Source organism: Psammomys obesus, unplaced genomic scaffold (assembly GCF_907164565.1).
Source record: "Psammomys obesus unplaced genomic scaffold, mPsaObe1.curated_primary_1811, whole genome shotgun sequence".
Classification (NCBI taxonomy): Eukaryota; Metazoa; Chordata; class Mammalia; order Rodentia; family Muridae; genus Psammomys; species Psammomys obesus.
The window spans coordinates 18,051,661-18,077,683 of record NW_026590062.1 but is presented as its reverse complement, the minus strand read 5'-3'; the positions used below and the strand labels follow the sequence as shown (position 1 = coordinate 18,077,683).

Genomic DNA, 26,023 nt, shown 5'->3' with positions numbered 1-26,023 from the left:
TATGTATGTATGTATGTATGTATGTATGTATGTATGTATGTATGTATAAACCTAAGTCCATTTAGTGTTGCTTGTACATACATGTGTTTAGAGCTAACCACTTGGGGTTGGATAACAACCAGGTGCCTGCAGAAAACTCCAATCCTAGGTGATCTGATTATTTCTGAACTCTGCATACATGTGGTGCATAGTCATACATGTAGGCAAAACACTCTGACACATAATTTAAAAAAAAAATCTAAAAATACAAATTATAAGAGGCAGTGGGTTGTGCATGGTGTGGCTCATTAGCAATTCCAGCACTCAGAGGGTGGAGACAGCAGGGTCGTGAGCTCAGGCAGAGACTGGGCTATGGAAAGAGTTCCTATACTATTCAGGCCGCACAGTCAGATCCTGTCTCAAAAAACTGAAAATAAATGAAACCAGGGACATGATACATGCACCCTACTTTCAAAAGCCAGTAAGAAAAGTAATTGTGCAATTAGAAATCACTGCCATGCCTGTCATTTCTAACATTTAGTATCACAAATGAAAATGCTGCAGCCAGTATTATTTGTTTGCTGATAATTCCTCCCTCCCTCCCTTTCTTTTTTACCTTGATAACACGCACCCCCCAAGATCCTTGAAATTTAAAAACATTACTAAAACCTATCTAGGTTTTTGCAATGTTTCTCAGAATCAGTGAGGACTCATACATGCCACAGCCAACTACAAATGAAGTTATCTTTAGGAATTTTTCTAAGGTTTTTTTTTTTTTTTAATTAAAGAAAAAGTAATTGAAGAAAGTATTTCAGGAACTGAAAGTCAGACCCGCATTTAACCAAGGTGTCGCCTTCTACATTGAGCTATGAACAACAGCATGGGTCTTAAAAACCAACTTCTAGTTATACTGGTTTACTAGGGTCCCCTTCACAGATGCTGGGTCTTCTAAGAGTTAGACATCATGGATTGGTACAACTATTTTTGAAAGTTCACATAAAGTGAACTAACTTCTTTTCTATAAAATAAAATAATAAAATAATAAAATAAAATAAAATAAAATAAAATCACAAATAACTACCCACCTTGCTTTCAAAAACTAATCATACTAAAGAAGGCAGATGAGAAAGCAAAGAAAGCTTGGAGCCACAGGCCCTCGGAGGCTTAACTAACACTTGTGAAAGAGGCAGAATACGATCAGGAATGGCTTACAGGAACTTACACACACAACAGAGGCTCCCTGCTGTATGCAGAAACGGAGACCAAACTGCTTTCTAAAGCAGACAGGACCCAGGAAAGAGCTGACCCTCAAAGGATTTCCCAGCAGACATACTCATAAAGAACAGGGTCAAGACTGGAGTCAGAAGAGATGAGAAGGATTGAGTTTTAAAGATGAACTGGGTCTTGACACAGCAATTTGTTGAGGTAGTCTTGGGATTTTCATACTAACCCTGTGGACAAATGGGGTTTCTAGCACTTTTAATCCCTTTAGAACACAGTGGAGGGGCTGAAGAGATGGCTCAGTGGTTAAGAGCACTTTTTGTTCTTGCAGAGGACCTGGGTTTGGTTCTCAGCACCGATGGTAGCTCACAACTACCTATCACTCCAGTTCTAGGGGATCCAATACCTTCTTCTGACTTATGTCGGTACCAGGAATGCATGCGGCGCGCGCGCGCACACACACACACACACACACACACACACACACACACACACACACAGAAAGAACACTCATATACATAGAATTAAATAAATAAATCTAAAAACAAGCAAATAAAGAACCTCAGAGGAGCTGATGGGAGCCAGGGAGCGTGCCTGTATCTAGCCAGGACTTGGGAAGCAGGAGGCTCAGAATTTCAATGTCATCCTAACTACACAGTGAGTTTTAGCCAGCCTGGGCTACATGAGACCTAAACAAAATAAACACGAGACCAAAACAATTCCAAACAATAGCCACCACCCCACAGTGGAAGCGTACACGGCAGTGCATGCTCTGGGTGCCAGTACTCTGTAGGCTGAGGTGGGAGGATTAAGTAAACCTAAAAGTTCCAGACCAGAAGCATGGTGAGCCCATATCTCCAGCACTTATCCTAAACCCATTTTCCCCAGTGTCAGCATAAGGGAGAGGCAGGTGGATCATGTGAGTTAGGCCAGGCTTGTCTATGTAGCAAGTTCAAAGCCTGCCAGTGCTACATAGTGAGACAGTCTCAAACAACAAAAGGAGTGTAGGAGGACACCAAGAGTAAAAAATAAATCTCCTGGTGAGGACGGCTGCACCCAGAGGGATTCTGCAGAATGAGGGGTGACAGGAGCAGGGCTGGAGGGCTTGCCAGAGGTGACACACATAATTCAAACTTTGGTCCAACTACCTCCCAGAGGAATTTCTGACACAAATCAGGGAAGTCAGTCCTTCATCTAGACAGCACATGTGTGCGGATGTGGGAACTGGGCTTAAAGGTCAATATCTTCCTTAATTCACTTAACTCCAAGAGGAAAGCTATAATTAAAAGCTGATGTTCAAGCCCAGAGAAGCTCACTGTAAGATCTGAATGATCATTCCAGCTGAATAAAGGTGGAAAAAACACAACTATTTATTACACTTCCTATTCATGTGTGTGTGTGTGTGTGTGTGTGTGTGTGTGTGTGTATATACGTGTTCACATGAGTGTGTTCATGTGCACATACATGTGCACACACACACAGAGACCAGAGGTCAATGCTGAGTGTTTTCCTCTAGTGCTCTCCGCTTTACTTTCTGAGACTGTCTCACTGAGGTCGTTGCTCACTGACTAAGCTAAACTAGCTGGCCAGGAATCCTCCGTTCTCTATCTGTGTAGCACTGCCATTACTGGCTTGTGCCACTGTGCCCAAACTTTTTGTGTAGGTACTTGGGACTGAACTCAGGTCCTCACAGCTGTGGGGCAGGAACTCCATGACCTGAGCCATCACTCCAGTCCCATACTCTACTTTCACACAGAAAGTCCAGGATGGCAACTAAGGCATGCAGAGAAGCAAACACATATAATCCATAATTCTGAAGGACTGTTGTGGAAAATTGGTTAATATCTACTATTAATCCATATAATTATTCCTTTAACCCGATACCATATCAATAAAAGACACAGACACGTGTTAGATTTGTAATAAAGCTTTATTTCACCTGAGGCTAGGCAGATATAAACCCCCTAAACTACCTCATCATCTCCCAGTACCACAACCCATGCTATTTGCTCTAATCACTCCTACCTGGGCTACTTTGCATCCAAAATAATCTATCTTATCTCCATGCCAATCCTCGGAAGTAACACTTCCCAGCCCACATGGTTCTCCTTTATGCTAACCCCATGGCAGTCTGTCTCCCAGCCCCCACCTCCTGCTGTCTCTCCCCTTCCTCCCATGATGATCCTCTCTTCTTTTTCTTTCCTGTGAGCCTCTGTCCTCCAAGCCCTTGAACCTTCACTCCGGCTACCTCTCTTCCGCAGTGCCCAAGTATGTAGGCAACTTTATTTAGCCAATAAGGAATAATTTGGAGGAGGTTACACAAAGGTCATTTTGGTATATGTGACGGTCAGCTCATAGAACAGTAAGAATCTGAGGGAGGGGGGAGATGGATTCAACTACCATCTGAATACAAAGCACCAGACCACGCTGTAACAAGGATCAATTGAAGCCGGAGGCCTGTGGTTGAAGACCCTGAAGGAGAGGCTATCTCTGAAGCACTGGCATGGGATAGAAAGACAGAAACTTAAAGCAGACATACAAAGGGAAAGGCCCCTCTCTCAGAAGTCTGGCTGAAGCCTCTCACTAGCTGAGAATCAAGAATTCCAAAACTGGTGGCACATGCCTTTAATCCCCACACTCAAGATGCAGAGGCAGGTCGATCTGTGAGTTCATGGCCAGCCTGGTCTACAGAGCGACTTCCAGGACAGCCACGACTATACAGAAAAACTATGTGCAAAAAACAAAACAATGAACAACATCTGCTGTGAAGATTGCTGACATGGAGACAGTAGGCCTTTTATACAGAGAAATATATTTCAAATAAGAATGTTATCACAGCAAGGAACCATGTTTAATACCTGAGCAAATATGATCTTGAATATAGCTTTACTCTTTTCCCAGATGAAACTGTCTTGGAATATCACAAACAACTACTTAGTTTACAGTAAAACCATATCATGTCTTTACACTTGTGATCTGGGATTTTCCCTTCTCACTGTAGTCCTATGGAGTGCTCATCAGGAAACACCCTAGTGTCTCATTTAAATTCCTTAGCACTCCTTTGAAGAGAGAAATTCAGAACCTTCCAAAATTATACACATAATTATACATATAAAATCATACACAAAATGACAATGAGTCAAGTATCTCCTAAGGAACCCATACTTAAGTGTACCCTATACTGATCTGCCCTGAGCATCTCCATGTCTATATCAGTGCTCTTTTTCATAATAAACTCTAACTCCACTTCATACTATTGTTGAGGGAGGCCAATAAACCAGGCTTCACTTGAGCAGAGAGCTTGGAAAACACCCTTCAGGCAACAACACAGAGATGTTTCTGGCCAGTGTCACGGACATACTGAAGAACATAGAAAGAGGAACATAATGAAGAGATGGAAGATTTCAGAAGAGAAATGGAAATTCAAAACTGGAAAACGCATTGTTTGAAATGAAAATGTCACTGGGTGGTAAATTAGATTCATAAGAAAAAAAGGATCAGTGAATTAAAAAGATAGGTTCATTTAGTTTCAAGCTAATAAAAAGCCAGAGTGGGGCTAGGAGATGGTTTAGGAGATAAAGCGCTGTTATAAAAGAATGAGGACCCAAGTTTGTACGCTTAGAACCCACAAAAATGCTGGGTGGGAGTGGTGGCTCCCCTGCAATCCAGTGACTGGGTGGTGGAAAGAAGGCAGCCAGCTCCCAGGTGCATCTGTGAGACCTGGGCTCAATAGAGAGACCCTGCTCAATGAATAATGTGGAGAGTGAGTGAGGAAGACATCTGAAGCCAGCCTTTGGCCTACCCACCCCCAACCCTCCACTACCTCCCAACTCCCCCCCCCACACACACACACACTCAGATACACACACATAGAGCCAGGCAAGTGGCGCTAATGCACCTTTCCACATACAAACTAAACAAATTAATTTAACAGCTCTCAAAGAAAGACATTTTAGCTTACAAAACAAACTAAGAGGATTAGTAGCTAGCCTACCCTAATAAGGCAGACATCTGGCTAAACAGAAGAGATGTCAGAAAAAAAAATTTTGTATCAAGAAAAACAGGATACACGTGGTCCACAATGGATAAAATATTTAATAAGTGTCTGTTTACAGAAAAAAAAAATGCAGCCCCTGTTCTAGAGCAACCATAATAGACACATACAAAGAACAACTAAAATGAGGAGACAACTGTCACAGTGGATAAACAAAATACTAAAAAGATACTAGACTAATCCAAAAGAAACCAGGCAAACAAAGGAACAAAGATTGATAGTTGAAAAATAAGAAACAAACACTTGAGGCAGACTTCGGCTCAATCAGAGTAATTATGACACATGTAGGGAGTTAAAAATGAAGGGGCTGTCAGACTACGTTAACCGTAACAGCGCCACTCAATCACTTTAAATATAAAGATGCAGATTAAGAGTTAAAGGCTATGGAAAACATAGCATGCATGCAGCTCTGCTTATCAGACAAGGCCAACTCCTAGGAAGAAATGTCAGTGGGAGGCTAGCTACCGCATAATGGTAACAGCTAATTCTTCAAGCTCTAACTGGTTATCCTCTCAGCAATGAAAATTCAAAATGCGTGTAGCAACACTGGTAATGACAGGAGAAAGGCCACAACCACAGCATTCTTCTCAAAATGGATAAACCAACTAAAAGTTATGAGACCGAACAATATGATGACATTACCAGAATATCACAACTGCAGAACAGTTTGCCACATGAACCTGGGACCACATGCTGGCCACAAAGCAATTTTAAACATATTTAAAGGATTGAAACCATAGTGTGTGTGTGTACGTGTGTTCTCTGACCACAGAAAAGTCGGATTAAAAACCAAGATCCAAAGAAGACAAAACCCCCAAATATTTAAAAAAGTAAATGCTGGTCTAAGAAATCTAGTTTTTATCCCAAAACAATACTTAAGATTTGTTTTGTGTGTGTGTGCATGTGTGTGCGTGTGTGTGTGTATAGGTGTTATCTGCAGGTCCTCTGCAAGAGCAGCAAGCACCCTAACCACTGAGCCATCTCTCCAGCCCCCTAGACAAGACGGGATCTGTGGTGCTAGGTGATGTGAGGGTGAACAGCCGGACAACAAAGAATGCCTTGCACAGAGACAGGCACAAGCAGAGGCAGCTTTGGCTGGGCACAGACACCTCAAAATGCAACTGTACCTTCTAGCAAGGACTGGTTTCACTGGCTGCAGTTTCTTTCCATAATTTATTAAAGTGTGTGTGTTCCTGTGTGTGCACACACATGTGTGCAGGCGTGCACTGGTGTGCACACCGAGGTCAGAGAACGACCTTCTGCAGTGGTTGGTTTTCTCCTTCCACTGTGGGCTCCACTGACCCAACTCAGGTTGTCAGGCTTGTGCAGCAGGTGCTCTCTCCAGGTCTCTGGTCCTGCTGCAGCTCCCTACTGCAGTCCAGGCAGTTAACCAACTTCCCTCATGCCCTGCAAGTTCCCTCTTGCTTTCCACTGCGGCTCTGCAGCCTGACCCCTGCTTTCCCACCCACTTCTACTACTTCTTTGCTCGGTAGGGTCTACGGAGGTTTCCCATGGGAACTGCTTTGCTTTCTCTTCCCTCTTTTCTCTCTTGTTTATCAAACAAGAAACACATTTTTGTGTTTGAGAATTTTACACTTGAGTACTGCATTTATGTAATTCTACCCTTCCTCCCCGACTCCAGTCCCTTCCATGTCTCCTCCACCCCTCTCAAATTCATAACCTCTTCAATTATTACTGTGATTTAGCTTTTCTTTTTAAATTCTTTATGTCTTTGGATGTTTCAGCTGTATACCTGATGCTCAGGAAGGCAGAGAGGTCATCAGACCCCCATGAACTGGAGTTCCAGATGGTCTGGGGCCTCCTTATGGGTACCTGGACAAGAGCAGCAAGTGCTCTTAACCACTGAGCCAGCTCCCTGCATAAACCTCTTCTTGAGACAGGATCTCACTCTCAAGTTCAGGCTGGAACTCCAGGGTACACCAAAGTGGCCTATGAGGGTCCCCGAATGCTGAAATTACAAGCCTGTATCACCATACCTCATCTGGAACTTCTTTTCAGTTCTGTTCAATTTGACTATTTTTTGGGAGTGCAAGGGATTGGATCCAGGGCCACACACATTCTAGCAAAGTGCTCTACTGCTGAGCTACATCCAAGACCCCAATTCTTCAAGTTTAGCAACCAGGCCTTTAAACAGCACTGGGCTTGACCTGGTGCCCCAACTCCTATCTGCTCTCCGGCTCGAAGAATGCACATGCAGGCTTGTCGAAGCTGAATTCCTATTACCTAGTCTGGATTTCTTCCCTCAGGGAGCAAGTCCAGCTGGCTTCTGTCTAGCAAGCAGTAAGTGTGGACAGTAAGTGTGATTCTGTATATGGAATCTGAGGTTCTTTGGCGCACCCAAGTAGCAGTCAGGAACAATGAACCTTCAGCACAACAAAAGCACACCCAGAAAACATGCACAGGGTCACAGTCGTCAGCAAACAGGTTGTATAATAAAAGCCTTAAAAGTGGATGGGCTTGACAAGAACACTACAAAATAGGAGACTCTGATCTGCATCCACTGAAATTCAATGTAAGTATATTCTTACATTTCTTAGGTAGGGAGGGATCTATATGTGGTCCTATTCGCAAATAAGTGGCTAAGTCTAAAAAGGTTAAGAAGCTATGAAAAAGAAACAGGCGGGAATGTGACCTGGAAAGCAATCTTTCTAGCAGTGTGCCACAATCTGGGGACTAGAGGCTGGGGCACAGGGCCCGGGACTTGTCAGCATCTCACTTTTAGTCCACTGTGTGAGTCACAGCAACCTCAACACACATGACTTTCATTTAGAATTGGGCAACACACTCCCAAGATATGCTGACTCAGACATCATGATTTCTGAGCTCCACACATACTATGAAAACCAGCATTTTTAGGCCTAGAGATTTCTACACTCCCAGTCAAAATGTGATTTTTCTCCTACCCCTTGCCTCCCCGTTCCCCACCATAAATAAATTTCTCTAGCCACCTTTGTTCTCTGCAGCCACACAACTCTGACAGAGATCTCTTTGGGAGTATATGACAATGACGTAGCTCATGACTGCCCCATGTTACCAGCATCTGAGAGATCACAGGCAAAAGAAAAAACTAGAAAGGTAAAGTTCTGAAGACGCACAGGATTTGAGCTGAAATACAGCTAACTACTGGTAAGACAGACAATGAAACTCAAATTCAAAAAATCAAGCACAGGTCAGCAAGACAGTTCTCCAGGTTCAAATGGCTAGCAGTGCCAACCCGGCAGGCTGAGCTTGATTCCTGGAACCCACAGAAAAGTGGGTTCTCTCTGGAGAGAACCCTCTCCAGAGTTGCCCTCTGACCTTCACGTGTGTCACAGCACACACACTAAATGTAAAACAACAAACAAAAATCCAGGCACATTAGTGTTGCATGCATTACTACAAAGGGCTCAAAAATATTATCTTTCTCAACCCTCCCGTTCCCCAGGATGCATTATGAGACCTTTTCAAAAGCCACAGTGTGTATAAAACACATTCTCAAGTCACATGGGTTCAAACCACAGCATTCTTCCCAGCTACCACTACCAAGGAGGCCAAGAATAATCTAGTCGAGTTGACCTGCACTTAGGAGACTGTAGCATCTACTGTCCTGGGAACCCTGAATTACTACTGACTCAGGTATCTTGGTTTATGAAAATTTTATGTTCCTCTTCACCAATAAAAACACTTTCAAGCAGAAATGCAAAATGATGATTTGAGAACAGACTTAACCACCAAGGTAATTCAGATTAGTTATTTAAGGTTTTAACACACTATTTTGTAAAGCTTCGACCCTATTTATCTATCTATCTATCTATCTATCTATCTATCTATCTATCTATCTATCTATCTATTTACTGTATAGGTGTTTTGCTTGTGTGTAAGTGCACCGCATGCAGAGAGTGCTCTTTGTGAGCACCGGATCCCCTAGAACTGGAGTTAGACAGTTGCGAGCTGCCATGTGGGTGTTGGGAACTGAATCCAGGTCCTAAGTGCAGCCAGTTCCCAAAGCCACTGAGCCATCTCTCCGTGCCAAACTGCATTCATTTTTATTATATGTGTGTGCTTATATGTGTTGGGGGAAGCGCACGTGCACACGTGTATAGAGGCAGACATTGTGCCCGGCTTCTCGTGGGATCTGGGGATTGAACCTAGGACCTCATATCTGAGCAGCGAGTTTTCCTGACTGGGCCATCTCCCAAGCTGTATTAATGACTTTCCACAGAGGACTAGCATATGAAATCATTCTTCTCAGGTAGCTAACAGCTGGCCCTCGGGGTTAAGAAATCATACCTCATCTAAACACCACCTTAGAAGCCAAGTGATCCCTACCCTTAAAGAGAGAGAGAGAGAGAGAGAGAGAGAGAGAGAGGAAAAAAAAACCAGAAATAAGGTCACTAATAATTCAGTTGTTTGTGCGAATCCCACAAACGGAGCAAAGCAAATGGCTAAACTGTTCCCACAGCTCATGGGAAGAAGGGTTTTGCTGACATTATAGACTTCTGATGATAAAGCATTCAACAAGTTAGAACAATGGTAATTTAAAATAATTTTCAGGTCATAAAAAACAAAAAACAGAACAAGAAAAATCTACCATGTCTAGGTTTTGTAGTTACTGAATCTCACTTACCCTTCTGGTGTTTTCAAGGATCTTGGGGTCAGGTTTTCCGTAGTTAGGGGGATTGGCATATGGGTCATATCCAAGTTTGGCAAGCATGGGTGCAATCACTGCCATGTCTTGTAAGACATCTGGGGGTATCTTCCCAACCCACTTTGATAGAGCCCCCACATTGACAGGCTTGATAACTTGATCTGTTGATCTTTCCACTCTGAAAACAAAAACATGAACAATTATTTATTTAAAATCTAGACAAAACAAAAACATGGTGGCATGCACAGAATCCCAGCACTCTAAAAGCAGTGGGTGGATTAGAGTTCCAGGCTATCCCTGTCTACAAAACCAAGTTAGAGGTCAGTCTGACATGAGACTCTCATAAAAAAAAAAATTAAAAAAAAAAAGAGAAGAGTTAAACAATTGAAAATTCTCTGATTGCTTTAAATTCTTGTTATTGTTTGGGCCAGGGTTTCTCTGTGTAGCCTTGGCTGTGCTGGCCTCTCTTTTGTAAGCCAGGCTGGCTTTAAAATCATAGAGATCCACCCGCCTCTACTTCTTGAGTGCTGGGATCACAGGCGTGACCCACCAGGCCCAGCTTACCTTTAAATTCTTTAATTGTCTGAGCTGGCGAGATAGCTCAGTGGGAAAAGCACCTGAAGCACAGCTTGCCAACCAACAATGGAAGAAAACAACTGATTCTCAAAACCTGTCCTCTGATGCAGTGTGCACACTCAAACTCTTCCTCTGTCTCTCTGTCTCACACACACCACACACAGTCACACATACAAAAATTAAAAAATGAAATTAAAATCGTAATTGTCTGCATTGTATTATAAACCAATTATTAAAAAGTTGGATGGATGCTGTCATAATAACTCATTAGTATAGACGGTTTGGGAGGTAGGTGTGGTGGCACAAACCTCTCGCACACTTGGGAGACAGAAGAAGGTGGGTTTCTTTGACTTCAAAGCCTAGCCAGGGCTACAGAGTGAGGCCGGGTCTCAAGAACAAAGAACGACAGTATGGGCCATTGACATGGCTTACCTTGTACTTGCACCAACCCTAGCAACCTGAGTTCCATCTCCAGGACCAACATGGTGAAAGGGGAGAACTGACTGGCACAGGTTGTCCTCTGACATGTCCTCACCCACCCAAACACGCACGCATGCACTCACGCAAATAATAGTTTAAAAGGATGGACAGCGGAAGGGAACATGTCTCCTCAGTCTTAGAAAGTAGCCAACATGTGTTGCTGAAGTGTACTAGGGCTTTCAGTTACCATTCTGGCACCCTTTGTCTCCCAGGGACCTTAAACCATGGTGCTTGACACACTGGTGTGCTTCGAAACCCACAGACCAACGTGGCAAGGCAAGGCATCTGTGAATCAGCACCCCAGCAGTTCTGAGGGTCCAGCCTCTCTTTCCTTCTCAGCACCCACTATGACTACGACTCCATCTCAAGAAATGGGGTCAGTGCCAAAACCCTGAATGACTAAACACCACAGCCAGGCATTCTGTCAAGCCATTGGTGAATGACGAGACGCAGCAACTACTACAGGAACTCAAATCCTCCTAATTAAAGCATCAGTGTTGAAGAGGACATTGCAAAGAGGAATGAATGGAAGTCAGTAAACCACAGTTTTAAAATGTATGCATAGGACAAGTGAAAGCTGAGCAGTGAAGGCGCTTACCTCCCACCATGCCTGATGACTTCAGTTCCACCCCACAGTCCACATGGGAGAAGAAGACCAACTTTGACAAGCTGTCCTCTGAGCTCCACACACAAGCACAGTATCATGTGTACACACACACACACACACACACACACACTAAATGAAAAATAAGTGCACATAATTTTAAAAATCCTAACAAACATTTTAAATGTATAATACTACAGAAATTGAGGCGTTATGGGATTGGAGACATGGCTCAGTAGTTAAGAGCACATGCTGCTCTTAACAGTCTTTGATATACAGTTGAATTCTTTTAACTGCTATTGTTTATGACTTGAGCATCTGACAGATATTAAAAAAAATTTATCTGGAAGTTTCCTTCCGGTAATTTCTACTGAGAATTACGATTAAATCAAAGTTTCATAAGATGACAGGTTTTAAAAGGATTTTAAAAACTTTAATCATTATTTTTATGCTATGTGTATGGGTGTTTTCCTGCTTCTATATTTGTCTATCACATGCGTGGCTGTGTGTGAGGAGTCAGAAGACAGTGTTGGTCCTCTGGAACTCAAGTTTTGGTTGGTTGTTCACTTAGGTACCGGGAATTGAACTCAGGTCCTCTGAAAAAGCAGCAAGAGTTCTTACCTAGTGAAGCATCTCTCCAGCCCTATTTTTATTTTTAATTATGTGTAGTGTGTGTACTGTGTGTACATGAGTGCAAGTAACCACAGAGGTCAGAAGTGTCGGAGACCGTTTTAGTCAGAGTTCTCTAGAGAAACAAAACCAGAGACACACAAACACATACACGTGTGTTTTGTGTGTGTACTAGAATTTAAGTAAGCTTTAACATAGTAACAGCAACCAAGTCACACCCGAGAAGCTGAGAACCAGGTACTTCATTTGGTCCTTGAGGACCAATGCCTCAGTAGCTGTCTCTCACTGGGGGATGGCCACACAGCACTCAGTCTACAAGAATGGTGCCTCAGCAGTCCCCATCTGGTACCAGAAGCTTTGATGCTTCCTGGAGAGCCACGGTTCTATTCCATGAAGCTTGGAAACCCTGGTTCTGCTACCAGCTAAGGACTCAGCAACAACAGAGCAAATCCACCCAGGCCTAGTGAGCACAAGTCTCCCTCCCCACAAGCCTTTCTTTACCTTTGCTCCTATGAGTAGGTACGGCCTACAGTGGGGGTGGGCCTTCCCACATCAGTCAGGGCAAAGAGGACAGTTCTTCAGGTGGGACTCCCTCTCAGGTGAGTATAACTTGTGGCAAGCTGACATTAAAACCACACACAATGGGTCCCTGGAATTGGAACTACAGACAGCTGTGAATGGCTCAACACGGGGGCTGGGAGTCAAACTTGGGTCCTCTGCAAAAGCAGTACTCACTCATAATTGCTGAACCATGTTTTCCCCACCTCTTCCCTGTTTTTTTGTTTGCTTTTTAGATATGTTCTCAAGTAGCCCAGTTGGTCTCTGTGCTGGGTTTTATGTCAACATGACATAAACTAAAGTCATTTGAGAGGAAGGGACCCTCTCAAAGAGAAAATGTCTCTGTTAAGATCCAGCTGTAGGGCATTTTCTTAATTAGGGATTGATGGGGCAGGGCCCAGCCCAATGCCGGTGGGGCCACCCCTGGTCTGGTGGTCCTAGGTTCTATAAGAAGGCAGCTGAGCAAGCCACAAGGAGAAAGCCAGTAAGTGGCACACCTCCAGGTCCCTGTCCTGTTTGAGTCCCTGTCCTGACTTCCTTCAATGAAGAACAGCAATCTGGAAGTTTAAGCAAAATAAACCCTCCCCCCACAACTTGCTTTCGGTCATGGTGTTTCATCGCAGCAGCAGAAACCCTGACCCATGTAGCAGACCCTGGCTTTTAACTCCTGACCCACCTCCAAAGTGCTGGGTTACAGGTGTCAGTAGCATGTCCCACTCTTATGACCAAAAATGATTTATATAACATTACACTATCTGTTCTCTAATGGTTGAAAATAATCCAGTTGTGATCTCTTCACCATCTTTAATTTCCTTGATGCTAATCAACCTGTTCAAGCTCGATATCCATCTTGTAAAATCTGATTATCTGGAGAATGAAATTAATAAACAATTTATTTTCATGACCACTTTAAATATTTTAAATCTGATTATTTCGCATTTACTGAATTAAAAAAAAAAACTGGACAATCTGTTTCTATTGTTTTTTGTTTTGTTTTGTTTTTTTCCCCAGATACAATGAGCATTTCTTGGTTTAGAGTAACAGTTAACACATGAGTAAGTGGAGAAAAGGCCTCCCTTTGGTCACCCTTTCGGCTCCCCCACATGCTGGTCGTGCCTCAGCCTTTATGCTTCCATGTAGGGATAAAGCAGCTCTGGTGCAGTCCATCCCTGGTTGTCCTATTTTCTCTGTGGGGCAACGTCTCACTGTGTGGCCAGCCAGCCCTGCATTCTTCGCAAACAACAGATCTGATTTCATCTTTTTTAATGGCCTAATGTGGTTGTAAAAACACTGCACCCCCGTTCTCCAATGTTCCCTCACTAACACATTCTGCTCTGGCCCTTCAACAGGAAGTAACAACCAGCTTGGTTAAACGCTGCTTACAATTATACTGAGCCTGTTGTGGACTTCAAGAGCAACACAAGGGGCCACGAACTTAAACACTAAAATTCAAGGTCAACTGTCTTGGGTTTTATTTTCTGTTGCTGTGATAATACACATGACCAAAAGTAACTTGGGGAGGAAAAAAATTCTTTGGCTTACACATTCCAATCACAGCCCATCACTGAGTGAAGTCAGGGAAAAGAACCAAACAGGGCAGAACATAGAGGAAGGCTGCTGTTCACTGCAATGCATTCTCCAGGGCTTGTTCTGCTTGCTTTTTTACACCACTAAGGAGCATTTGCACAGGGAAGGTTTTCTCTTTGTTTTAAGACTGTTTCATTTTCATTTGTGTGTGACTGTTTTGTCTACATGTGTGTATGTGCACCACATGCATTCTGTGGACATCACACTGTTATAACTAACCACGTGGGTGATAGGAACTGAACCCAGGTGCTCTACAAGAGCAGTAAATGCTGCTAACCGTTAAGTCATCTCTGTAGAGTCCTTCCGAGGCATTTAATTGAAGTTCTCTCTTTCCCAAATGACCCAGGCTTGTGTTAAGTTGACAAAAACAAAAAACAAAGCAAACAAACAAATCACCTAACCAGCACAGTAGCAAACTGACTCATAACTCAATTTAGGTCTATGTTTTTGGGTTTTTTCATTTGCGTTTTGTTTTGTTGTTATTAGAGACAGTGTTTCTCCATGTAACCCTGACAGTTCTAGAACTCAGTATGTAGAATAGGCTAGCCTTGAAATCACAGAGATCTACCTACCTCTGGCTTGTTTTTAATTAAAAAAATAAATTATTCAGGGCCTGGGAGATGGCTCCATCCGTGAACTTTTGCCTTGCAAGTCTAAAGATCTGAGTTTGCCTCTCAGAACTTCTGTAAAAATGCACACGCTTACGCTAATCCTAGAGCTGTTGAGGAGGAGCCGGGCAGATTCCTAGGGCTCAGCAGCCAGACAGCTTATCTTAATCAGCGAACTCCAGACCAATAGGAAAGCCTGTCTCAAAATAATCATGGTGAACAGCACTTGAGAAACAATACTGAAGGTTGACTTCTAGCCTCCACTTTCACACACACACACACACACACACACACACACACACACACACACACACACGGGCATCACACATAGGTGAACCCCACACTCAGGAACACACATACAGTTTGCAGTAGTTGTTTTCTTCTAAACTGACTCTATAAAGTCTGTCTTTCTTTTTTGATGTGTGTGGCCCGAAGTCTGTTTCTCAGCCTGGGGGTTAGCTGACAGCTAGACAGTTTCTTATATGCCTAAGTCCACAAGAGCTCTGTGTTATCTGGGGCACAGTGTTCAGCCAGTGGGTTATACCTCTGCCTTTGTGTCCTGCCTCTGTGCAGCCAGCCTTGGGGCAGGTAAAAGTCTTCCCCAGGCATGCATACATGTCCAGGACCAAGACCATCTGCACTTGCGGAAACATGCCAGAGTCCTTGTCCGTGTCAGGGTTTCTGGTGTCTGTCCACACTGCTATATACTGCCTCAGGCAGCATGACAAAACCTCTGTAAATGTTCTTGGTGGAAACAGGCCTTCACATTCTCAGCAGCTTCTGTGATGAACCAGTTCTGGGTCAGGAGGAATGAAGAGGCTCTAAAACTGGCTTTCCAGGGAACTACCACAAAAGAAAAGAAAAAAAAAAAAAAAAACAGTACCAATAACCTAGGCTGTCAATTCAATCCGCCTGATATGGAGAATGAAGAACAGAGCTGGGATAAATGAAACGCCATCAATATCACCCTTCTCGCTGAATTTCAGACATTTTATGAATAAGCACTCCCCAAAATGTTTTTAATAGAGTTTTATTTTACAAGCATGAGCATTTCTGCCAGCATGTATGCCTGTGCCTGCTGCAGCCAGAAGAGAGTGTTTGTTGGATTCTCTGCAATGGGAGTTACAGACCCTTATCAGAGGCTTAGAGTGCTGGGACCAAACCCAAGTCCTCTGCAAGGACAGCAAGTGCTCTTAACTGCTCAGACATCTCTTCAGCAACCCAGATGTTTAAAGCTTATGACTAATTTCTAGATTTCTTATAGGTGTGGTTATTTTTATGTGGGTTGTGTACATGTTGCTCTTGTGGAAAAAGAGAATTCCACAGTTCTTTCCTCCACCATTTTTTTCCCCGATGTCACCCTAAAACAGCAAGTTTTTTTGTTTTTGGTTTTTGGTTTTTCAAGAAAGGGTTTCTCTGCGTAGCCTTGGCTGTCCTGGACTTCAACTCACAGAGATCCACCTGCCTCTGCCTCCCCGAGTGCTGAGGCTCAGCAAGATATTTTATTTTTAATTATTATTTGCTTATTTAATGTGTGTGTATGCAGTGTATATGTGTGGGGTGTGGGGGTATATATCCGTGTGTGTGTGTGTGTGTGTGTGTGTGTGTGTGTGTGTGTGTAGTACATATGTCTGGGGTGTGGGGTATGTGTGTTGCACATATGGAGATCAGAGGATGCATGTTCTCTTCTACCCTATGGGTCCCAGTATCAAACTCAAGCGCAGGTCATTAGTTTTGAAGATTGATTAATTTTATTTTATGTATATGAGTGTTTTGCCTGTATGCATATATGTGTACCATGTGTGTGCCTGATGTGCACAGAGGCTGGAAGAGGGCTTTGGATGCCCCAGGAATTGGAATTACATACTGTTGTAAGGTATCCTGAGAGCGTTGGGAACTGAACACTGGTCCTCTGCAAGAGCAGCTCGTGCTTTTAAGTGATGAGCCATCTTTCCAGCTTCGTTTTCCTTAGTTTGAAGATTTATAGATATTTACTTATGTTACTGTATGTGTGTACCTGGATGTATGTATATGCACTACATACTGCAGCTGTCAGTGGAGGCAGAAGAGGGCATCAAAGCCCCTGAAACTAGAGTTATACAAAGTTATGAGTCACTCAGTGTGGTGCTGGGAACTGAACTTGCATTCTCTGCAAGAACAGAAAGTGTTCTTTAACCACTCAACTACCATTTCAGCCCCCAACAAAGCATACCAAGTACTTTATGCAAATTTACAATGTTGTGAAGCTAAGAGAAAAGGATGAAAATAATGTGACAAATGATATTGGATTCCAAATGAAACTGCAGTAGCTGTGACACTGGCATAGGGTCCAGAGCTGTGATTAAGTATCCAAGACGGCTGAGAAGAACAGTCTAAGGTGTTCTTCAGCCTCTATATACCAGGAATACATATTGAAAAGTGACATAATTGAGTTACACAGAGAAAGAACAGAAGACTGAGCACTCAGAATAGGAACGTTACCGCTACAAACCCAGAATGTATTAACAAATTATAGGAAGAAGAGGAAATGGGACTGGTGGTACAGGCCAGAAATCCCTACAGTCGAAACAGAAGTAGGAAGATCAGAAACTAAAGACCATACTTGACTGCATCTGGAGTGAAGTAGAATCCAGGAATAGAGGACACACCTGTAAGAAATCTTTTGCTTGGTCTGAAGTGAGTGAATCCACTTCTAGTTTGGACTCTGAGGCAGGAAGACACAGGATCTTGAGATGGGAAGACACGCCCTTAATCTGGGCCACACCTCCTGCTGGAAGTCTATATAAGGGTATAGAAGGAAGCCTTCACTCTTTGCCTGCTTGCCCTCGCCTTGCCAGCACATCCATTCTGTCACTGGCATTGGAAGCTACTTCTTTGGGACTCCAGAATATACTGAAGACCTCAGCATCTACTGAAACCCAGCTGAGACATCCAGCCTTGAACAACTACTGGATTCTTAGGCTTTCCATTCACAGCCAGCCATTTTAAGATTAGCTAGACTACAGCCTGTAAATTATTCCAATAATTCCCCTTTTGTATATATCGAGAGATTCATTCTATTAGTTCTGTTTCTATAGAGAAATCCTAACTGATAAAACTACATACAGAGTTCAAGGCCAGTATGGACTACATACTATATGGCTGGCCATGAAGGCTGGGTCAGTAGACACTAAGTTAAAAATGGAGCAAAAACTCCAAGAAAAAAAGAGTGTCAGGAGCTTTCATGACAGAGGAAAAAGTGAACACAGGGATTTTAGAATTGTGATAAGAGGAAAGAAACATCCAAAGCAATGCATAGGGAATTGGGTCCAGCCCTTACATGGAGACAACACAGGGCCTGCTCCTACCATGCAGGTGGGAAAACTCTATTTAGGAGAGAGTGTTCAGGAAGGCCTTACTCATAAAAAGGATAAAGTAAGCTGTTCTCTGACTCACCAAACAAATCATAAACACAAAACTCTCAACATTTAAACTGGCCAAGTAACCTAATTGAACTCCAGAACAAAGCTTAATATTCAAAGAGTATTTACAGAAAGTACAAAAATATCCAAGACCAAAATTAGTCATGTTCACAATGTCCGGCACACAAATAAGCAGAAAAGCATACAATGAGAAAAATAACAAAACAAAACTGACATAAATTTAAGAAACATTTAAGCCAGGTGGTTGGTGGCGCAGGCCTTTAATCCCAGCACTGGGAAGGCAGAGTCATTGGATCTCTGAGTTTGAGGCCAGCTGGTCTGCAGAGTGAGTTCCAGGACAGCCAGGGCTACCCAGAGAGTCTAAAAAATAAAGGAAAGAAAAAAAAAAAAAAAGAAAGAAAGAAACACATTTAAAAGCTATCCCATATTAAATAATTATCTAAGCAGTTACATGGACAATAAAAAAACCTCAGATCAAATTTTAGTAGGTGGTTTTTTTGTTTGTTTGTTTGGTTGGTTGGTTTTGGTTCTGTTTTGTTTGAGACAGGACCTCAACTAAGCAGAGTGTCAACTGGTTTGCCTGGAACTCATTCTGTAGACCAGGCTGCTTCTAACTCATAGAGATCCACCTGCCTCTGCCTCCTGAGTTCTGGGAATCATGCCCAGCTTCATCAAAATTTGAAAGGTAAGTATTATGTACTGGTTTAAAAACAAACAGGATTAATAAGTAGAGGAGTACGTTGCAAAAGATTAAGAGTGCTTGCTGGTCTTGTGAAGGACCTACGCCTGGCTAACAGCACCCAAGTTGGGCAGCTCACAATCCCATTACTCCAGCAACAGACAATCTGATACCCTCTTCTGGTCTCTACTGCCATTGCACTCGTGTTGCACAAAAAGAAAACAAATCTAAAAAAGAAAAGAAAGGAAAAAAGAATGAGCTTCCATAATGAAACAGTAAGTATACAGAGATAGAGAGAGAGGGAGAGAGAGAGGGAGGGAGAGAGAAATCACTTGTTTGTTCCCACATACTTCTGCCACTGTTATCCACTAAGAAATTAGCCAATGTCAGGGTTATGACATGACACCTCCAAAACCTGTTTGCTTTACAAAGTAACTTATCTCAGATATTTCATTATGATGACAAAAAGCAGAGACATTACACCCTTCACAGAAGTCAACAAAGCAGAACACAGATGCAACCTGCACACTATAAAGCTCAGAATAGCATAGAATTTGGGACAGAAAGTCCAGTCACCCTTGGGTATTTTAGCTGTTATATCAAAGGCACCAACCATGAAAAATAAAACTGGACTTAACTAAAATTAAAAGCTTCTGCTCTACAAAATATACCAGCAAGAGACTGAGAAGGCAAGATCAACAGACAATATTTGAATGAGCCATATATGATAAAGGACTATTTCCTAAAATAAAGCTCTTAAAATTAAACAGTAATAAGATGTGCCCAAGATGGCTCAAATTTCCAGGCCACAGTTCATCACTATGAAGAAGCCAAGGCAGGAGGATTCCAACAACAGTCACATCACACCCACAGCCGAGGCAGGAAGCAGCAATTTAGTGCAGCTCACCCACACTCTCCTCTTCACTCAGTCCAGGACCCCGGTTCATAAAACGGGGCTGCTCACACTCAGAGCAGGTCTTCCCACCGCAGTTCACCCACGAAGAAAATCCCTCAGCCATGTCCACAGACTGATGTCATCTAAACAGAACCTCTCATTAAAATTTCCCTTTCCAGCTGATTCTCCACTGTGTCAGCTTGACAAAATCAATCATCACAGTGGGTAACTAAAACAGTACAGCTACCTGGAAGACAGTTTAGCAGTTTCTAACAAAACTGACTATATTTTTATGATCAAACAGCCATGTTCCTTAGTGTTTATGCAAATGAGATGAAAACTTATATCCACACAAAAATCTGCTTTATTCATAATTGCCAAGTCCCAGAAACATCCCAGAAGCTCTTCAGCATACGAATAAATAAAATGGTGGTACATACAGACAACAGGATATTATCCAACACTTTAAAAATAAGCTATTAAACCATGCAGAGGAGAAAATGTATATGCATATTATTAAGCAGAGCATGCCAATCTGAAGATGTACTTATGGTTCCAAGTCTCTGGCAGTGTAGAAAAAGCAAAACATTGGCTAATGTTAAAAAATTAAAAAAAAAAAAAGCAGGGGCCAGTGCTATGGGAATGAAAGGATGAGGACAGAGCATTGTTAGGACAGTGAAAGGACCCTGCATGTGGGGCTGGAGAAACAGCTCAGTGGCTAAGAAAGCTGATTCACATTGCAAAGGATCTGAGTTCCGTTCTCAGTCCCCATGCCATGCTGCACTCTGCCTACAGCTCACAACCCCTATAACTCCAGCTCTAGGAGATCTGAAGCCCTCTCTGGCCTTCACTGGCACCTTTATTCATGCACACATGCACATACACACAAATAGAAAATCTTACATATATAAAAAAATAAACAGCAACAACAAACCCAGTATAGCAACTACATGCACCAAATGCCCTCTAACTGAATGGTACCACAATTGCCTGAAGAATTACCTCTTTAATCGCTACCTCAGGAATCTAAGGGTCTAATTGGGTTCTTCTACCAACAGATGACTAGCACTGGAGTCTCTAAGCCAACACATACACATAAGGAATGAAATACAGTGGCCTTCGCTCTTAGGAAGAAGTGCTTTCTGGACCCTCCTCAGGTAACAAAATCTGTTCGAACTAAAGACCCAAATATAAAATGACACAGTATTTCCACAGAACATATTCACATCCTCTCATGTACAACACCTAATACAATTTATGTGCTATATAATTAATGTTCATACTGTATGCTCAGAGAATCTACCCAGGACACAGGGTGGTACACACCTGTAATCTCAGCACAGAAACATCAGGAATTCATGATCATCCGCAGCTATCCGGGGAGTTTAGTTTAAGGTCAGTGAGCTACTGAGACCTTGCCTTAAAAACATTTTAAAAACCACTGTGTCTATTATCTGGAAAGGGCAACAGACTAATGATGGTAAGTAGAGCTGTAACTTCCTTAGAATCAGGAAAATAACCTAGATGAGAATTAATTACACACGTATAAAGTGGGTAGGTATAAGCACACAGCTGTTCCTTCAAGGTTATCTACATGAAAAATTAGTATTTAAAATTACAGACCCTGACAGAAGAGTCTACAGCTGAACCACCCATCCACAAGTTATAAACGCTGGGGAAAAAAAAAAAATCCAGAAGGTATCCTAGTCGAAGCAAGCTGGCCCAAAAGGAGAGCACATGGCTTTTCTTTTTCTCCCTAATGAAGCCGAGTTAGGGTTTTATTAAAAATACTTTAATATGCTGGGCGATGGTGGTGCACACCTTTAATCCCAGCACTCAGGAGGCAGACTCAGAAGCACAGGGAGTTTAAGGCCAGTCTGGTCTACAGAGTGAGTTCCAGAATGGCTAGGGCTACACAGAGAAGCCCTGTCTAGAAAAACAAATCAAAAATTAATACAGGCTTGAGCATGATTAAAGGAGAAAGAGGAGCATTCAGAAATGAAAAACCCACCCAAAGAACATGGTTGTTGGGGTATCTAAGGGAGCTGTTTAAATAGAGAAAATATATGTGAATAAAAGTGAAATTTAGTTATAACCAATTTGCTTTCCTGAATGTAATAGCAACTTCCAATTGCATGGCCTCACTACAGGAATAAAATAGGTTATCAGTGTCAGGATGGCTAGTTCAGGAGAAAGGAAGCAGACACTGACAATGCACAAAATGCTAAAATCACTGCCTCGTGCATACTGGATCTAACAAACTTCTTATATGAACTAGATGCCCAAAGTTTAGAGCCTTTTGTAAAAACACAATGTATCCTTCACATGACCAAAGAAGCAAGGCATGAGGTCCCTTGCAAAAACACAAGAGCCAGCCAAGGGCAAGCTCTGGATTCTAACTCTGGCTTTGATCTTTCTGTGGCTTACCAAGCTCTCCCCTGTAAGAAGAGATAACAATGCCCTTGGCATCCCAATAACGTTTTCTAAATTCAGCCTGTTGGTGTGTAAAGGACTTGCCTAGCACACATGGAGCCCTGAGGTCTCTCCCCAGCACTGCATAAAACTTGGCCTGGTCGGTACAGCAGATGGTAGAGGCAGAGTTCAAAGCCATCCCCAGCTAACAAATGAGCCTGAAGCTAGCCTGGTACATGTGAGAGCCTGTCTAAAAAAAAAGAAAGAAAATGAGAGAGAAAGAAAGAGAGAGAAAGAGGGAAGAAGGGAGGAAGGGAGAGAGGGAGGGAGGAACACTTAAAAAAATAACTAAATGCTAATAACTAAACAGAATAAATATAATGAACTAAAAATAACTAAATAAAAAATAACTAAATTTACTAAGTGTGTATACACATGGTAGATGTACTTCCTGATACAAGGAAAAAAAAAAGCCAATTATTCTTATCTGCAAAAGTACCTAAAAAATCAGAAGCCACGGAATATGAATGATGGACATTAAAGCCTAAGGTCAGTGAAAAAAGGCTTTTCGCTGCATATAAGTTGGGTTTGGACTGATCAAACAAACACAAATAACTATATACATATATGAATAAACAGTGCGCATAAACGGAAAGACAGAAAATGAACAAACAAAAGAAACCCCAGCAATGAAAAACAAACAGAAACATACACTGTGTGTATCTTCTCTTTTTCTGAGGCAGGGTCTCCCTGGGTGTGGCCCTGACTGGCAGGTAACACTTCATAGACCTGGTTGGCCTTGAACCCACAGAGGCTTGCCTCTGCTTCTCCAGTGCTGGCAAGAGCCACCATAAGAGGCAAGTGTCCATATTGTTATCAGCTGAACACAGGGTTAATAAAGAAGAAAGAAAACACTACATTTACTCACTTTGACAGAGAGACTCCTCCAGCTTTCCCGATCATTTCTTCATGGTGCAAAACCGAGTGGTTCCATGGAATATGGAGGAACTTTAAGAGTGTTCGCATCCACCGTTCAGGGTGTAAGACGAGCTGTTCATAGTGAACCAACATACATTTTTTATAACCAACCTCCATACACTGGTTGTACATGGTTTCTATGGCCCGATTCCACTTGGTCAGACAGTCCCGGTAGCTGTTCAGATCAAATCCAGCTATAGTAACTTTTCGAGAGATCATTGAGTGTACTGATGCCCGGCCATCTCGGACCATCAGGAGGAATTTGGCATTGGGGAATAACCTAGCAAGGTAAGTCAAGGATTTCAGGGCAAAAGGATCTTTGTTACATAAGTAAGGTGCCGGCTCCCCATGTTTAACAATGACCTCCAGAAGGAAGGCTTGCATGGCAGAGTCCAGCACTTCATCAGTGACACCAGCCTCATCCAGGCGGATCTTCTCTTTACTGGATCGGGACCACATCTGCTTCAGGGCGAGGATTCGAGGGATGACCCTGGTTTCCTCTCCACAGCGGATGTCGGGATGTGCATCCAGCATGGCCCTCATGAGCGTGGTTCCACTCCGAGGCACACCTCCGATAAATATTAAAGGCATATCCTTGTGATAGGTGAATGTTTTGTTGGCTTTGATGTCCAGGCCAGTTCGCACAGTCGACTTGATGTTCTCCAGTCTGGCTGGCTGGCTCCGTTCCTCTATCCGGTGATGGCACTCCATGGCATGCTGGCCGAGGTAAAACACTGTCACAGAACTGATCACCAGACAGGCCAAGAGTAAGTTCTGCTTCAGCTTCCCAACCATCTTGATGTGGTTATCTTCCTACTAAACATATATTTTGCTCAAAATTATTGTCAAGAAATGTTCAGGCCATGGAGATTCTACTTCAGAAAAATGGTCAGCATCTGGTAGAAAAACAAAGATTATGATCACACTATGATTGTTTACAAACCAGTCATCAATGGTTTTAGCCAGAGAGCAGATGAAGCAATCTGGATGCTTTACTATCCTAGGAGCCTAATATCCACAAATGTGAGCAAAAACGACCCAGTCACACACAGTGGTGCAGGCGAGTAATCCAGCTACTCAGGAGGCAGAGGCAAGTAGACTGTGTTAGGACCAGCCTACATCACAGAGTACACTGGAGGCCAGCCTGGGCAACTTCACAAAATCTTGTCTCATGATAAAAAGATGCCAGGAACACAGCTTAATGGCAGAGTGCTTGCCTAGCATGAAGACCTAGGCTCAACCTCTAGAAAAGAGCCCCACCCCCAAGCAAACAAACAAACAAGCAGACAAAACAGATTTATAATCAGAAACAGCTTTTTTTGATTTAACAAAAATCTGAAGCTATGCACCTGGTTCAAAATGGAAAAACAAATGATTTTTAATAGCAACTTTAGCAAAATATTTAATACATTACAGCATGTATTAAATGTTGGGAGTCCAATCCAATGTTGATCACTGTATTCAAATTGTTTCTCTGCCCCATCACTAGCTCCAAATTTTGTAAGACAAATTACCTACGCCAGAGTCCACAGCACAACTCATATGTGCCTAAGTGTGTTACACTCTCCTATGAATTTCAACTTGCAGCCCAATCACCACTAGCCAGTTCCTTAAAACCAATCTCCTAGCTGTCCCATCTCCTCCTACCCTGTGCGTGTGTGTGTGTGTGTGTGTGTGTGTGTGTGTGTGTGTGTGTCCTAAACATATCCTACTGGCTCTGTTTCCCAGACAGGGTGTTTACTAAAACAGTAAAAAAGTCTGTGTGGAGAAATGATTGGATATACTAGAGAAAGAATACAATTCTGAGGAGCTGGGGAAATGACTCAGTGCTTGTTGCTCTTGCAGAATACCTGAGTCCGATTCCCAGCACCCACATGCTGGCTAATAATCATCTGTAACTCCAGTTCCAGGGGATCTGATGCCTTCTTCCAGCTTCCATGGGTGCAAGGTACCCAAATGGTATATATGCATATAGGCAGACAAAACACCCATACACATAAAACAACACTAAATAAATCAATCTTTTTTTTTTTTTTTAAAGGGATATATTCTGAGTCAGGACTTCCAGCTCTGGCCTACTGACAAGGTAGCCAAGCCCTTCCCATCTCATCCCCAAACCAATGATAAAGCTTGATTAATAAGTGAGCCTTTCAGTGCTCCAGAAATAAGGAATGAAACAACCTAAGAACAGTCACACTTGAAAGCTGTAAAAGCTGGTCGGAACAGCAGTCTGTAATTCTGCCGTCTTCCAACTCAGTAGGTGGCACAGGCAGCAGGACAGCACTGGCAGCTTTTGCTCTGAAGTGGAGGGGAGCCTCCTGAATTTGAGGTGGCGAACAAAGTGCATGCCCAGGCGCACTGTCAAGCTGAACAAGAAGGTGAGCAACTCTGTCAGGCTGAAACTGCAATACTGGCTGGACAACTCAGGCACAAATGAGTGAGGAACCATCCAGGCAAAGCTTGTATGGCTCAGATTTATAATCCCAGTACTCAGAAATATCAAGCCCAGAGAATACTGTGAGTTTGGTGCAAGCCTGAGCTGCATATACTGATCTCTAGGTCAGGCAGGACTAGTGTGATACTCTGCCTGAAAAAATTAAAGAAGGACAGGGGAAGGGGAAAAGGAAAAGGGAGCGGAAAAGGAAGGGAAGGAAAAGAAGAGTGCTAGATGTACAGACAGCCTGAGCTTGAC

At 42.8% G+C, this 26,023-nt stretch overlaps 1 protein-coding gene across 2 annotated transcripts in view; it reads right to left on the bottom strand.

Moving 5' to 3' along the window:
- Tpst1 (tyrosylprotein sulfotransferase 1) overlaps positions 1-26,023 on the bottom strand; it is a 61,222-nt gene that overhangs the window by 14,100 nt on the left and 21,099 nt on the right. For both annotated transcript variants that reach the window (XM_055606468.1, XM_055606469.1), the window contains exons 2-3: positions 23,282-24,227; positions 9,882-10,080 (exon numbers count right to left, since the gene is read on the bottom strand). In XM_055606468.1, the coding sequence (XP_055462443.1) occupies positions 9,882-10,080; positions 23,282-24,126 (1,044 nt within the window). In that variant the 5' untranslated portion in view covers positions 24,127-24,227. The remainder of the gene's footprint in view (positions 1-9,881; positions 10,081-23,281; positions 24,228-26,023) is intronic.